The sequence below is a fragment of the Panthera pardus genome, unplaced genomic scaffold (assembly GCF_024362965.1).
Source record: "Panthera pardus isolate Hobbes unplaced genomic scaffold, ASM2436296v1 HiC_scaffold_2, whole genome shotgun sequence".
Taxonomy (NCBI): domain Eukaryota; kingdom Metazoa; phylum Chordata; class Mammalia; order Carnivora; family Felidae; genus Panthera; species Panthera pardus.
This window is the reverse complement of record NW_026526765.1, coordinates 115,899,954-115,916,951: the sequence shown is the minus strand read 5'-3', so window position 1 is coordinate 115,916,951 and position 16,998 is coordinate 115,899,954. Positions and strand designations below refer to the sequence as shown.

General features: G+C 42.2%; 1 protein-coding gene across 4 annotated transcripts in view; it reads right to left on the bottom strand.

Annotated features, from left to right (window-relative positions):
- JAKMIP2 (janus kinase and microtubule interacting protein 2) overlaps nt 1-16,998 on the bottom strand; it is a 177,621-nt gene that overhangs the window by 54,491 nt on the left and 106,132 nt on the right. For all 4 annotated transcript variants that reach the window (XM_019414228.2, XM_019414229.2, XM_019414230.2 and 1 more), the window contains exons 3-4: nt 5,527-6,024; nt 1,487-1,696 (exon numbers count right to left, since the gene is read on the bottom strand). In XM_019414228.2, the coding sequence (XP_019269773.1) occupies nt 1,487-1,696; nt 5,527-6,024 (708 nt within the window). The remainder of the gene's footprint in view (nt 1-1,486; nt 1,697-5,526; nt 6,025-16,998) is intronic.

Below are 16,998 nucleotides of genomic sequence, written 5' to 3'. Positions count from 1 at the left end.
GGCTATGAGGCCAGGGTCATGTCATAATTACATGAGGTTCAAGAAGCATCTCTTAAGTCATGGCTGCACATTGCTTCCCACAGCTAAGACAGATGTCCTATTACACTTAGCCAAAGAGTAGAAGGTAGGGCTGGGCTTTAAAAATTCCTATGTATTCCTGGTGAAAAAGGCCAGTGTGAGAAGGCTGGTACATTGCCTTCACATATAAAAGGCAGTAGATTATAAGACAGCCTTTGCTAGTACATTTTGCCCAGAACACCTGGCTTCCCCACTGGCATCATTGCTGTGGATCACTTTACACATGGCATCATGGATTAAGTCTATGCTCCAGAGTCCACAGGACCATTATAGACTTCCATTATCATCTTATATTTTGAGAGTGCTGTACTGTTGATAAAGCAGTTTCCCACACATTATATCTCCAGATTCATAGAATCCTAGAGGATTCAGCAGATCAGGGAAGATTCAGAGAGGTCATACTCATCCAAGGGCTTGTGGCTACTACCAGTAGATCCATAATTAATATGCGTTAAATGCTAACTATGAGCCAGACACTATGCTCAACATTTTACATACCATTTCTTCTAGACTCTGACCAGGCTTACGGAGTAGCACTATGGCCTCTCTTTTATGGATGAGGAAATTCTGAGCAGTAAAATAATTTGCCTAAGGTCATCTGGTATGTGGTAGATCCAGAATGTGGTAGATCTTGACAGTTTTGCTGCACTGCAGGTAAATGTCAGTGATAGAACTAAAACTTACGTCTGCTAAATCCTGGTTCCGCCACCTACTGGGATATATATATCCTGAATACCAATTCATAAATTATTCATTACTTGGTTCTAAGTACTACTTTGGAAACTCTCTCTGTTCCTAAATAATCCATTTTCATCTTTTTAGCAGCTAAATAATTTGAAAGGTATAACTTATGAAAGTCAACTATATACAAGCTGATTTCTATGGCTGCAGTTCTGAAAATAATTTCTCATATAAAATGATGAAAATCCAGGGTAATAAGCGGCAAGTTCAATCAGAATAGAAGCTTTCAGATGATGATTTAAGTGGTTTAGTCTTTTATACAGTTATACATTTTGACCCCTGCAGATGACAACCATCTTTGCCAATTTCCAACCCAATGGTTCACACAAGGGAAAATTACCAGTCTTGGCAAGAGGCAAAGTAGTTTCATCTAATTTATGGCACTTACAATAGGCTGAAGTTTGGACAGGTATCCCGTGGCTAAAAAAATTCTATGAAAGATTTAAAAAGACCGGTAATTCTCTCCTGACCCGCTAATGCGGTGCCGACCACTTTGTTGTCTATGAGTTTAGAAAACCCTGTTCCCAAGATACTAGCTGGTTTTATAGTAGGAGGGAGAATTGATTGCCTTGCAGTAAACAGGAAAAGAGCTTAAGTGGAAAGTAAAACTTGGGAGCTAAATAAAAGATGACTCCTGAGTTCTTCACTTCAGCTCGGACAGACTTACAGGACTGCCGCAGTGCTCAGAGCCGTCTCCTGCTCTTCCTGGAATCTCTCGTTTCGGACTGTTCATGTTGCACTCGGCCTCCTTGACCAGAAAGAGCTGTTCATCCAAAGCCTCCTTCTGCAGCTGCAGTTTCTGTACATAGCCGGTTTGGGTCTCCAGTTCCTTTTCCAGGGAAAAGATGATCCTGTCCTTGGCTTTAATCTCATCCATCTGAATTAAACGACACCCAGGACATTTTATTTAACAATGCTGTAAAAAAAAAATGCATTTTTACAATGGTATGAGTTTAACTTCTTTCTGCTGATTGATACGGAAAAAAATCACAACTGTGACAAGTACATTGAATTTATGAATATGACAAGGCAGTACCATACAATGAAAGGCTCTCTTAGGCTAATTAGGTACTAAGGAGAACAACCTTTTCTCTCTGGTATATCCTGTGTAGATGCTTTAATTCAATATATTGTTTGAAATGGTCCAGGTTGGTTGGAGTTAGAAAAGAAAGGTTGACCTTAAAATGAGTCATTTGTTTTACTAAATACAGATACTCAATACTCCACTACAGTATTTCCCAGGACAATCGTTGATATCCCCTCCTGTTTAGAGGAATAGCCTTTGAGTTCACCTTAAACAGCAGCAGCCGCTATGAATTGGTCATTTTTTACTGAAGAAGCTTCAGCTTTTGCAGGAGCCTAGTCATTTCCTAAGGTCAATAGGTTTGCATTCAGGTGGTGAATTTGCAGCGAATTCAGGAGAGGATTTGGAACATGGTTCATGTTATGTGGCTCTTTCCATTCTTTTCCACATGTCAGAGCAAATAGCTCTTAGCAAGCATTTTACCATTACTGTCAAAACCATGGTTGGGACAGCAGGAATGGAAAACACCTGGTAATATGAGCCACTGTTGCCCCTCCTACACCTGTGGGATATAATTATGGATCCCAACACTCACTTTTGTTAAGCCTGGGCTTGATCTCAGAATTACGTGCCAACTGAAGGCCATAAACATTCAATACCAATTGATCAGAGTTTCATTGGACTGAAAAATTTTTGCCACTCCTGGTGAGGACTAGTGAAGTTAATGTCTGTAAACAATTTTTGAGGGGAGCACAGCCATCGGGTGAAACCTTTCTTCTCATTTCATTATATTTCATGAGAATATTCAAAATGGGGATAGGATAGAGACATTTAATAAAATTGTATTATACTGTCTCATTTATAATAGATGACTTTGTACAAATCTTTCTTTACTGTGAGAAATTATTAAATAGTCCCATTTTTCCATATATAAGTATCTGTGAGCTGTTGCCTCCCAGTCACACGATTACATTTTAGATCGATTTTGGAAGGACGCTGGGCTAAACTCTGCATGGCCCTATGACATCATCTGATAACTTTGTGAGTATTCAAACACTGTCCTAATAATTTGGGAATGAAAGCACTGCCTTTATTTTTCTATCTCCTTGTAGAAATTTGAATCCTATGTTATTCTTAACTGAATGGTACATTCATTTGTTAGACCTGTCATCGATGATGTCATTTACAATTTACCATAGTTCCACACCTGCATGCTCCTAGCTGGTTCTGATGTACCCTACCTAAATGAACGTACTGGAAATTATTCCATTACTGCCAATATAATCATCTTCATCATCACCATCATCATAACTAATATTTACTAATTTTTACTACATTCAAGGCACTATACTCAAAGCTTTATATACCTTATCTCCTTTTATGACAATTCTATTATGTAAGTTCTGTTATCACCACTTTACAGATGACAACTGAGCACCCAAAGGGTTAAAAACTTTGCCATAGGCCTATGGCTCCTAAGTGGTGAAGCCTAATTTTAAATTCAGTCTTCTGACTCCAGAGCCCATTCTAATAGGCACTATGCAATATTGACCCCAACATTATACTTCCAGCATTTTCCAAAGTAGTTTTCCAGTAGTAACTGGATATTTCAAAGTAGAATATCCAGTAATTAGTGCCAATGAGTCTCTACTGCATAGTGGTTGTAAGCATGGGCTTTGGTTTCAGAATACTGAAAATCCTTCCGCAGTTCTAGTTCTTAGATGGGGAGGGGTACATACCAGAATTCCCTGGGGAAATTTTCTAAACAGAACGGCTCCCATTTCCCTCCTTTCCAGTTCCAAAAATGGAGCTGGGTGTAGGGGTAGTGACAAGACAAGAAAAAGAAAAAACTGAAGACAAGTGCATCTGTACTACTGAAAAAGTTTCCCATGATTCTCTGTTTGCACCCAGTTTTTTAACCACTCCTCAGGTAGCTTAGATTTTACACTCTTACTAAGAGAGACTGTGTGTCTACTTTAGTAGTATGCTGGTAAAAGCAAGTCACAGAAAGAAACTACAGACCAACAGGTGGATATACTCAGAGAGTTTATATCCAAAACCATCAACAAACACAAATATTTGATGTACAACACCCTTTTTATCTACCCACCTGCTAACTCCAGAGTTCACAGTGCTGGTTCTTTCTTCATCAGCCGTTGTCATTTCAAAAACCAAAGGCAGGGCAGAGACAAATATTTCTGCACTGTGTTTGGTCTTTATTGTCAACCAGGGCAATAGAATGAATTGCAGATAAAGAATTTGGAAAGTGTGGAAAAGGCAACAATTTACAGTCACACCATATTGCAGTACAAAGAAAATTACACATTTATCTTTTTAAAATGTTCTATGATAACCACTTTTACCTAAAATTGAAATCCTAGAGATATAATCCAATGAATATAATTGGGTTCTTAAAAAAATAATTGCTTAGAACCAGCAGACACAGAAAGTGTAGATTTCCTAAGAAAATATTATTGTTATTATTTTTAAAGATCTTATTTTTGAGTAATCTCTACCCCCAACATGGGGTATAAGTCACAACACTGAGATCAAGAGTCGCATGCTCTACCGACTGAGCCTGCCAGGTTCCCAGAAAATACTACTTTTAGAGAAGCATCAAGTACATTCTAATAGGTGAGGGTTAATTTGATAAGATATAACTAAAGCTAAGCAATCTGAGTATAGATGCATGTAAATGTGTCTTCTAAAACAATTGAATGTGGTCAACCTAGGCTTTCACATAATACTTTGTTGTTATTTTATGTATAGTGAGAGACCAATGTGGCTTTTGGTGATACGTATTAAAAAGAAAGATCTGGGGCACCTGGGTGGCTCAGCTGGTTAAGTGTCCGACTTCAGCTCAGGTCATAATCTCACGGTTCACGGGTATGAGCCCCTCACTGGGCTCTCGGCTGTCAGCACACAGCCTGCTTCAGATCCTCTGTCCCTCTCTCTCTGCCCCTCCCCTGCTCACTCTCTCTCTCAAAAATAAATAAACATTTAAAAAAAGAGAAAAAAGATCTAACTCTGTAGGCTTTGAAATAAGTCTTAGAAATTGGCAATAGCAAATTACTTAGGAATGACATCCAGTTTAAAAATTATAAGGGCTCCGGCTTAGAATGGCCCTTATTTATTTTGGGAAAGAAGATCTATTTTAAAAATGACTAGGGATCTTATAGCTCTATTTCTTGCTTTCAGACACAGTCCCTGGAAAGAACACAGGTGAATCATTCAGGAAGCTCTCAGTGGCTGCCATTTTCAGATGGCACAGAAACTTAAAAAGCCATAGAAACTTTCCCTACCCCTTTAAAAACACAGTAACATTTTATAAATGGAACGCCCACAAAACATGTCGATTTTAGAAGAGTTCATTAGTTAGAATATTTTTATAGACATTCGAGAAAACAGGAATCATTGAACACTCTCCATACATGTGCGGCTGGAAGAATCCAGTTTTTAGGAGAAAGGTGATTCCAGTGTCTTTTACACTTTACAGTTCCAATTTTGGCCTGGGCCTATCTGTTTATCTACCTACCTGCCTACCTATGGACCCATCTTGTGTTTTGGGTAGAGCCCTCGACAAGGGGTGGGCACTCATGAGAGACACCTGGAAAAGCGCGCCCGCGGCGCTCTGACACCTGCCAAGACCATGTGCCCCCGACGCACTGCACTGGGTTACTAACCAGCCTCCGAATATCCCGCTCTGACTCCCACTTGATCTTCGAGATGGCTTCCTGGTGGGACTGATGCTCGCTCCGAAGGTCCCCAGCCTTTATTTTATCCGCTTGGATCATATTGCTGAGAGCCTCGTCCACCTGCTTCTTGGCAGTTTTCAGGTCCGCAATTTCCTGTAGGAGCTTAAGGCGCTCCGCGTCAAACAGTTTCCGGGCCTCCTCCCGGGCCTCGATGGTGAGCGCTGTCCGTACTTTGTCGCTGCTGCCGTCCCGGAGAGCACACAGGGCCGACTTGAGCCTCTGAATCTCCCCATCCCGCAGCTTCACTGTCCTTGACATTTCTTGCTCGTGCTGCTTGATGAGATTCTCCCGCACGGCCTGCAGCTCCTTCATCTTCTCCTCGTGGAGCTTGGCTTTGAGTTCCGTCACCAGGACCGTGTGCTTGCGCTGCTCCAGCTCACGGATCCTCTTTGCTTCTTGAGTCTTCTCTCTCTCAAGCTTAGACACCTGAAGGCAGAGAGGTCAAAGGATGAAACGGGAGGAGCCTTCAAGGAAACCATCTCTAGCTCGGGCCCTCTGGGCTCCTAACCCCTCATCGCTTCCTCCCAGCCGCCGTATCCTCTGAGGGAAGGGAACCGAAGGGCCCAAAGGGGGAAATACAGCGCAGGCGAGGAGAAAATACCTGGGGATGCTGTATTACTTTGTGCGGCAGTATCTGATGTTCCTCGGCCTTACTGTTCCATGTGTGGTCTGCAGACAGCCAGCACAGGCATCACCCAGAAGCTTGTCAGAGATGCGCGATCTGGGGCTCCTCCTTCCCAGACCTCTAATCAGGACGTGCATTTTAACAAGTCCCCAGGTGACCGCATGCACATTAAAATTAGGACACGGAGCTATAATGGTTTTCACCTTGGTGGGGAGGAGTTCAAAACAGACCACCTGCACACCTTTTCAGGCTAACATTCCAGGCCAGGTGCAAGCTGATAAATGTGGGCATCTTAGGACTGTTCAATATTACGATCAGATTCGTAAAATGGTGCCCAAAGTGATATTACAAAACATTTCCCCCCCTTTTCCCCCTTCCTTTTTGTCTGAGGCACCGGGGGAGGTAAAAAATAAAGACAGTTGATACATTCTGAACATCATCTTTCCTTCTGTGACAACTTAGTTCTACCCCCAGACATTATACATACACACACACACCAGCCAAAAACAGTGCAGATCACTGGGCTGTCTCTGCCAAAGGGGTCTGGTGTCCGGAACTTTCTGCATGGTCCACAGATGTCCCTTTGTGCCCTTCTCTACCTCCACTCTTCTCCCTCTCCTGCTCCCCCAATAACCAACCTGCCAAGCAGTTTAATAACGTATTCCTTCCACCTTTAGACCTTTCAGGTACTTTGGTTGAACAAAATCTTCTGTGTTTTGTTACATTTCTAAGGATAACATAGGTCTTCTTGTAGATTAGCCATGGCACTACCTTAATCTGGTGTGTGAGTCTGGCTCTGATTCAGTAGATCAGGGGGCCTGGCATTTGTAGCTTGAAAAAGCCTCTTAGCAAATGTTCCTTATTCTTGTCCTCCCCCTGAACCCCACATCTCTGCTCCCTATCTTTGTCTCTCTGCCTCTGCCGTGTACCCAAAGAATCTCTCTCCTCTCTGTCTCTCTGTCTCTCTGTCTCTCTGTCTCTCTCTCTCTCTCTCTCACACACACACACAATAAACTAGAAAAAGGGAAGAATTAGGCAACCCCTGGAGTAATATCTGGTTGAGTGGAATTGGGTCTCTGCCATTTGTAAAATTGGAAGTTTTTGTGAAATAATTGTGAAGAGTCTCTCCAGCTGAAAAATGTTAAGATTTCAAACTCCTCATTCAGACTACTGTAATTATAATACAAGCGTGTGAGATTTTACTTACCTTAACAGTTTACCTACCTTTGGCTAGAGCAGGATTTTCTAAGTCCACATGGCAATTTATGAATATTTTATTTTAAAGGCACAGCAGTTATTCCCACGTTGGTTATTCTAAAAGAACTCAGGGCACAAGGAGACTTGGCAAAATAAACAGCCAGGCATCCTTAAATGGCTGTCTTTTGAGCTTGCTTCCAACTCAGGCCAAGGTCCCTTCCTGGATGCGTTTTTATTAAATATGCTCTCGAGCTGTGCTATCCAGTCTGGGGACTACTAGCCACACCAAGCGCTTGAAATGCCCCAGGTCAGAATTGAGACTTGCTCTAAGTGAAAATACACACCAGATTTTGAAGTCTTAGTGTAAGACAAAGAATGTAGAAGTCTCAGTAATCGTTTTTATATAGATTAGATGTTGAAATAGTATTTTGGATAAATTGGGTTACATAAAGTATCTTATTAAAACGAGGGGCGCCTGGGTGGCTCAGTCGGTTAAGTGACCGACTTGTGATTTTGGCTCAGGTCACGATCTCGAGGTTTGTGAGATGGAGCCTGGTGTCTGGCTCTGCACTGGTAGCACAAAACCTGCTTGGGATTCTCTCTCCCTCTCTCTCTGCCCCTCCCATGCATGTGTGCACACGTGCTCTATGTCTCTGTCTCAAAATAAATAAACATTTAAAAAAAACAATGATTTCTTTTATGTTTTATAATTGTGGTTACAAGAAATTTAAAAATTATATACATGGCTTGCATTTGTGGATCCCATTATATTTCTCCTGGACAGCTTTGGTCTAGGGTTCTTGGTGTGTTGAATGAATGAACCTGGCTTTCCCCACACTGCTGGTGATACTTCTCTTAGTAAAGTCCAAGTCTGACGTGATCTATGTACTTGCTCAAAAATCACCCAGGGCTCCTTTATGTTGTAGAATAGAACCCCTACACCTCAGTTTTGCCTTTCAGGCTCTCAGAAGATTTGGCTGGGGTGCCTGGGTGGCTCAGTCAGTTGAGCAGCTGACTTCTGCTCAGGTCATGATCTCATGATTCGTGAGTTCCAGCCCCACATCGGGCTTTTTGCTGACAGCTCGGAGTCTGGAGCCTGCTCGGATTCTGTGTCTCCCTCTCTCTGCCCCTCCCCCACTTGCGCTCTGACTCTCTCTCTCAAAAGATGAATAAACATAAAAAAAAAGTGAAAAAAAAGATTCGGCTGGACTTCCAGCTCCCATTTCTGCTTCCTGCTGTACCTCTCCTCACCTGTCCCATACTGCAGGCACGATTAAGGGGGATTATGCTCTTTCCTGCACATGCCCTGAATCTCTGTACCCATGTGCCTATGGTTTTCTCTTCCTGACCTGCCCTTCCCTCAGCTCTCTTGGGGATCCTATCATCACTCGTGGCCAGCTAGATGTCACCTTCTCCAGTCATACCACCCCGACTGCCCAGGACAAACCTCATTTCTCCTGCTTATGTCTTTTCAGTGCACTTGGCTAATACCTCCTTACTGCTCTTTTCTGCATTTTTCTTTATACTATGGGTATCGTTTTTTGCATGCTTATCTGTCTTCACCACCTCTTCTCCTGCTCCTACTCCAGACTGCAAACTGCTCGAAAGCTGCCAACAAGCCTTGTTCATCTTTGTCTACCCAGTGGTTGCCAGCACAACACATAATAAAGAGCCTGAGAGTGTGTGTGCAATTAAAGAATGTATGCCAGTATGTTTCCCTGGCTAGCCCTCTAACCAGAGGCAAGAATAATACATCCTGTCATATGGTTTAGAGAACACAGACTTGTAGGGTTTCTTGGAGCAACCGCTCATCCATCACTTCCCTGCATAAAACAATCAAAGAAACAAATAAACAAAAGACCATCACATATAAGAATGCCTGTCCTCTGCTTGATAATTCTCTCAGTGCTTCAATAAGGACAACCTAAACCTTACTCCCCATTTTTCTAGAATAAACTCAAGTGACTAGACTATGGGTAGATAAACCACAGCCCATCAGACAAATAATTTCTTGCCTCTATTTTTGTGAATAAAGTTTTACTGGAACACAGTCATGCTCTTGCCACAATGGAATTAAGTGGTCTCAGAGAGACTGGCCTGCAAAGCCAAAAATCTGTACTATTTTGCCCTCTACAGAAAAAGCTTCCTGATTTCTCTTCTAATAATGCAGCTTTTGTGAAAAAAAGAGGGCTTATTTTTCATTGATTTAGAAACTCTGATAATTTACCCTGCACTTGAAGTTAACTTTACTTCAAGTGATAAGAAATTAGTTACCCTCAATTTCAGCAGGTTGCACTTACATTAGGCCTTTGGAACATCTTGACTATAAAGGCTGGCAGGTAGCAACTTACTTAAGGGAAATTTTAGCAGTTCTTTTGAGAACAATAAAGAACTAGTAAAAAGGGACAAAGGATAAGTAATTCTGGGTTTGCATTTTTATTTAACAATCTGCTATATCTAAGGAAGTTGCTTTATCCTTCTGAGGATCTTTGGTTATGCTTACAACTTACCCATAACAGGATTATTTTGTGGGTTAAATTAGATAATGCTTGGGAAAGTACCTTGAACTGTAAAGTACTATGAAAAGGAGGGTAATATTACTGACTATAAGAGGAGATATCCAGGACCTAAAATTATTTATGTCAAATTCTCTGCAGGGGTCTTAGATTATTTCACATTGTGATTCTGTCATTTCCCTCAAATTATAAACACTGATCCTTTGTGTGTAAATTGGAGATGAATAAAAAAGAAAAAAAATGAAAATATAGGTATACGGAAAATATATTCCAACCTGAAGAAAAAAACAAATACAAACACTGGCCTTCTTGTCCATCACTTAAAGGAATCCATAGAGGGGCGCCTGGGTGGCGCAGTCGGTTAAGCGTCCGACTTCAGCCAGGTCACGATCTCGCGGTCTGTGAGTTCGAGCCCCGCGTCAGGCTCTGGGCTGATGGCTCAGAGCCTGGAGCCTGTTTCGGATTCTGTGTCTCCCTCTCTCTCTGCCCCTCCCCCGTTCATGCTCTGTCTCTCTCTGTCCCAAAAATAAATAAAAAACATTGAAAAAAAAAATTAAAAAAAAAAAAAAAAAAAAAGGAATCCATAGAACTCAAAGAGAATTCAAAGGCATTGATTGATTACATTTGACATTTTTCATGTCTGCTTATTTGGTTGCCATGGAAACTGGCATTTTTGCAGAATTTCTAGGTATGACTTGTTTTTCTAAGCTTGGGAGAAGTGTTTGACTATGAAGGAGACACAAAGGATGTGATTGACATTTGGGAGGGAAAAAAAGCCAATTAAAATTTTTGTAGTAAAATAATTTTCTGAAAATTATTTGCAGCTCAGATTGTACTGGTAAGAAAATGGACTTTACCATCTTAATGTAAATGGTACCCAAAAAGAGAAAAGACTACTCCTGAGTAACAATGAAAAATATAAAGATAATACTTGAAGTAGAAAAAAAATACTTGGAAGAAGAAAGAATCCATTTCGATAAGTGGAAATATTCCAGACAAAAATTTCCACTGGATCACATGATAGCATTTATTGGAGGTTTACTGTGAGTTGGGCACCTTCCCAAAGGCTTTACACACACCACCATGTTTATCCTCAGCAGCTCTGTGATGTAGGTAACGTCTGTGTCACCTGAACGTCAGATGAGAAGCGTGAGGACTGGTCTCCGTACAAACAGAGTGTGAAGAAGACTGTGGAGAGACCAGTGTGGGCCAGGAGGCGGGTCTGGGTCAGGTCCTGGACCTGCCTGCTCACTTTGAAACCTCCAGCAAGCTCTTTACCAGCCCCAGCCTCAGTTTTCTCATAAGTAAACTGGGATTGGGGGCCTCATTCTCATATGGTTGTGAGGGCTGACTTAGATAATGTTTCAAAAGTCCTTTGCAAAGGCTGGAACACCTGGGAGATTAATAATTATCAATACATAGTTAAATAGTATAGTGTTAATTTTGACAGATATTGTACATATTAATACTATTATATCATGCAATGCTATATTAATACCATTATATCATGCAATGCTATATTAATACCAACAACATAAATATAAAAACCCATATTATCAGGCTAAGACTAACATTACTATTGTATTAAGACTGTAATAACTATTTTCCTAACAGATACAGATGTTCAAAGGTAAAACTGGGCCTCCTAGGGATGTCTTGAGTTCCCTAGTATTAGCAGCATCTACTCTTAACTTGGAAGAAACTCAGATTATGTGTGTGCAGGAGTGGGGGGTGGGGTGAGACAGGACAAGGGGCTGAGCAGTGAGCAGGGCTCTGAAAGATAGAGGTTTTACGGAAGAAAACAAATCCCTAGGAAAATGTAATCCTACTGAGAAGAGCTGACACTGTGACAGAAGTAAGAACATTTATGACTATCCCACAATGGTCTCACATTGTATCTTCCGTTCTAGTCTGGCCTTTGAAAAATGCCAGTGTAACTTCTGCCAAGATAAAGATGGTGATGTTTGAGCTTTGACGTGACCTTAGAAATCTAGGTTTAAAAATTGGATGGCCTTGTCCAAGATAAGGAAGTTGAGAGGTTATCAAGGCAAGACAAGCTAATGTTAAGCTTTGGTGTTGATTATCTGCCCTGGATGTTCCAGGAGATCGAAACTCACAGTCAGCAGGCAGGGGGTCTCCTGGGCACTAAGTACCACTCAGTCAGGAGATGAGAAGGAGGGAAAAGCTCCCACTATCACAAGGTTGCTTATAAGGGCAATTTTATAGATCCGGGAAGGTACAAAGGCATCTATTGTTGCATTTCTTACTTTTAGACATTTAACACTTCCTGAAAACAAAACAAAAAGTGCATAAGGCAAGAAATACTGCCTCCCAAATTGGGGCCTTGAATGTGGAGGCTCCCTAGCAGTCACCTGAGGACAAGGGTTGGCTGATTTTCTGGGAGTCCTGGAGGCAACAAGATATTCAGTATTACCCAGGTCATCCGGGAATTCCCATTTTGGCTCCTTCCTCTACTTGCTGTGTCATTGGGAGCACATCAGTTAAATGAGTTAAGAACTCATTTTCTTTTTCAGAGAAATTGGAATAGTAATTACACCTTGCCCTCCTCCCAGGCTCGCTGGGAGGTCTGAAAGTGCTCTGCAGTCTGAGGGCTGTTCCAGTTGTGCAAACTCCTGTCTGGAGCTGACTCCTCCAGACCCTGCAACCCAGGCCTGCTGCTTTGCTGCCTCCAGCGTAGAGCCCTGTTCTCTGCTACCTGGGCCTCCAAGCCCTCTGTCACTGTGCCCTCGGGGTTCACTGGAGCTATTGGCTGCCTCTGAGGAAAAGTAGGAAGCCCTAGGGAATTGGTGAGTGGATTTCACATCTCACAGCAATCCCCCGTGAGCTCACACCCTGGGCAGTGGATCATGGCCTCACGCTGTCCACAGGAGAGACAAACAGAGGAAAACACCGAAGCCTAATGGCTCAGAGGGCTGGTCCAAAAAAGAGACAGACCTGGATGGAAATCCTTTCTCTGCTCAAGCCTTGGGCTTTCTACCTAAATAAATAAATTTATGCCAGGGGGTTGTTGGGAAAGTTTCTAAAAGGCAACATGAGAATGTTCTCAACAAGTAGCAGTGAGCACCTCCTTCATGCCAGGCAGTACTCAAATCACTGAAGGCATCTTCCCTAGGGGGTACCTTAAGCACACATGGTCTCTTACCCATGAGAAGCTTACATTATACTGAGAGTGAGAGTCAGCAGGCGATACATAAGCAGAACATGATACCTTCAGACAGTACAGAGTTCTATGACACAGGTACAGCAGGGTGATGTGACAGAGTAAATGGATGTAGGGGAAGAGGCATCACCTAGACCAGGGGGCCAGGGGACGTCTGACCCCTGAGGATCCTGAGAGCTATCTCCATGCAGGAAGAGCTGAAGCACACAGTTGCCTTCCCTGATGTATCCCCACCATTCTGGAAGGACTGTAGCGACTCTATGCTGTCCACAATCCGCTCATTTTATAGACATGAATGTGCAGGCTCAGAAATGACAAGGACATACAGCACAGAGGTCTCACTTTCTGTTCCCTCCTACCCACCACAGGGGCCTCCCCGGTTCCGTCTTCTCAGTCATTATGCTTGGAGTTCAGTCAAAACGACCAACTTACCTGAATTGTTATTCCTATCAGTGCTTGGCAACTCTTGTAGACAAATTTCTACTAACTAGATGTTGATTGTGTCTAGTATTTTTGTTTCATTTCCCCACAGTGGAAACGCAGACATCTATGGGGGAAGGGTTCATCTACTCCCACCCCCAACACTTTGTTTCTTCATTTGTAATTTGCATAATAGTGTAGAACAAACTTCTGCCATTCTTTCTTTCTTTGCTGAAGGTTTCCATTTTTTTCCGGACCTTTAATTTTTTTTAAGCTTATTTATTTATTTGGAGAGAGGGGCAGACAGAATCTCCGCACTGTCATCGCAGAGCCCAATGCAGGACTCGAAATCACGAACCATGAGATCGTGACTTGAGCAAAAACCAAGAGTCAGACACTTAACCAACTGAGCCACCCAGGTGCCCCAGGTCTTCCCTTTTTTATATATATTAAATATAATTTATTGTCAAATTGGTTTCCATACAACACCTAGTGCTCATCCCAACAGGTGCCCTCCTCAATGCCCATCACCCACTTTCCCCTCTCCCCCAACCCCCATCAACGCTTCAGTTTGTTCTCAGTATTTGAGACCATGGGGGAGGGGAAGGGAGAAAAAAAGTTACCTTCTTATTTTTTAAGAGCATAGGTTCTGTAAGAGATGGAAATAACCTAAGTCCATCAATGGATGAATGGATAAAGAAAGTGTGTGTATACACACATTATATAAAGTACATACACAATAAAATATCATTAAGCCACTAAAAAGAAGGCAATCTTGCCATTAGCAAGAACACAGTTGGACCCTGAGAGTATTATGCTAAGTGAAATAAGTCAGAGACAGAAAAACAAACACTATGTGATCTCACTTGGATGAGGAATCTAGAAACCTTGAACCCATAGATACAGAGAACAGATTGGTGGGTGTCAGAGGCCGGGGGTTACAGGTGGGAGAAATGGGTAAAGGCGGTTAAAAGGGAAAAACTCCTAATTATAAGATGAATAAGATCTGGGAATATAACATACAGTATGGTGGGTATAATTAACAAGACTGTACTGCATATCTGAAACTTTTGAAGACAGAAGGGCACCTGGGTGACTCAGTTGGTTACATGTCAAACTCTTGATTTCAGATGAAGTCATGATCTCACGGTTTGTGGGATGGAGCCCCACGTCAGGATCTTAGCTGACAGCGTGGAGCCTGCTTGGGATTCTCTCTCTCTCCCCCCTCCTCTTTTGTGCCTGCAGACTCTCTTTCTCTCTCTCTCTCTCAAAATAAATAAATAAACTTTTAAAAAAGATATAGAACATTTAAAAACAAGAAAGTTGTGAAGAGAGGAGATCTTAAAAGTTCTCATCACAAGAAAAAATATTTTGTAACTGTGAGGTGATGGATGTTGAGTAAATTTCTTGTTGTAATCATTCTTTAATATATACATATGTCAAATCATTATGTCGTACACCTAAAATGAATACAATGTGATATATCAGTTATAGCTCAATAAAGCTGGAGAAAGTGTATCAGAAAAGAAAATAAGAGAATAGACTTTGGAGGAGATGCAAAGGGAGTGGAAGAACCAGTTCTGCCGCCTACTAACATGTGACTCCTGGTAAATTATGTTACTTCACTGAGCCTCAGTTTCCTCATCTGTAATATGGGGATAACAACAATGCCCACCTACACTTGAATCATAATAATGAACATGCTTGACACAAACTCACTATTCAAGACCAACATACCCACACACATCCGTATGAAGTAGACACTGCTATTCTCCCATTTGACAGAGGAGGAAAGGGAAACACAGAGGGATTTTAAAACCTCCTCAGGGTCACCCAGGTGCTAAGTGAGAGAGGTGCAGTGATGTCAGGATGAAATGTGCTTATTACAGTGTGTGACAGATAGTACACGTTCACATTCAATAATGTGTAGCTATTTATATAATCAGTTTAAAACATTCATGATTCTGTCTGCAGTGTGTTCTGTAAATGTCAGTGGGAAGATGTGTCTTTCTGGAAAAATGAGTAATGCTCCATCGTTCCAAAGGTTTCCCCTCTTTACCTTGCCCATTTCTCAGTAGCTGAATTGTCATTTTATCATGATAGCCTAGGAGCCAAACTGAGAGGATGAGTTCCATCTTGGCATTGTCTATATTCTCTCTCTTAAAGCCTGGGCCTTTGGAAACACAATCATATTTATTTTAATAAAACTGCTTTATGACTTGCTTGCCCTCTAAATTCCCTTTGCTCTTTGGGGAAGGCTGCTGACAGGCGGTGGGGCTTTGTTTTAGACCCTGTGCTGGGACTGTAATTAACTGCCACAGAAAGGGAGACTGGGGGCAGCCAGCAGAGAGAAGGATAAGGGCAGTGCTTTTCTACATGAGGCTGACTTCCAGGCTCTTGTCAGAGGAAGGGGAGGTTACATTTGATCTGCTGGCTTAGATACCAGTGCCAGGCCCTGAATAAACAGGTAGCCCTGTCCACGCTCAAGACTTCCCCCTTTTAAAAGACTTGAATGTGTGCAAAATTGGCAGTGGTAGGGTCTGCAGGACCTCTGCCTTTTGAAACCTCAGGAGTCTGCTCTCCGTAAATCGCGTCAGTTTATGGCTACCAGTCTCCAGATGGACAGGCTTCTCCCATGAATGAAGTTTGTCATCCTGTCATTACTACAATTAAAGGAGTCGGCCTCCCTTGAAACGTTATGCTGCCCCAGGGAAAGTTAAAACTGGTGAAATGTTCATAGACTGTCAGACCTGGAAGGAATCTTAGAGTGGTATGTTTGTCAACAAGAAGGCAGAGAGCCACCTCCACAGGGACTGCCTGGACGGTCTGCTAGAGGTACAAGTCCTGGCCCTCACCACGCCTGCTTTATCAGAATCTTTGCGCTGTGGGCCCAGAGATCTCAATTTTTAATGAGTTCCCCCAGGTTATTCTAATGCACAGTGATGCTTGAGAGACAAAGATATGCAGAAACACATTCAGTCATCTGAATTACGGGTCAAGGTATTGAGACACTTAAATTTGTCCCCGAGGAGAGATAAACACAAGGCCTTGGTCTACTGACTCTCAAATGAATGTTTCTGTTTTGTTTTATTCTCTTTGTTTTTATGACATCACGTCCCTTTTAGCTTCATGGAAAAAAGCTTCCTTCACAAATTTTACAATGGGGTCTGGTTATCCAAGGTTAAGCCTTAGCAGAGACAGGAGGCAAGGGGCTTTGGCAGATCCAAGCTTTATTATTGCTGAAACCAGGAGAATAGATATTTGGGAAAATAAATAATTTTAAAAATTGTTTAACTTTATTTATTTTGAGAGAGAGAGAGAGAGAGCAAGAGCAGGAGAGGGGCAGACAGAGAGGGAGGGAGAGAGAATCCCAAGCAGGCTCCACACTGTGGACACAGAGCCCGATGTAAGGCTCGAACTCATGACCTGGTGGAAGTCGAGAGTTGGATACTTAACTGACT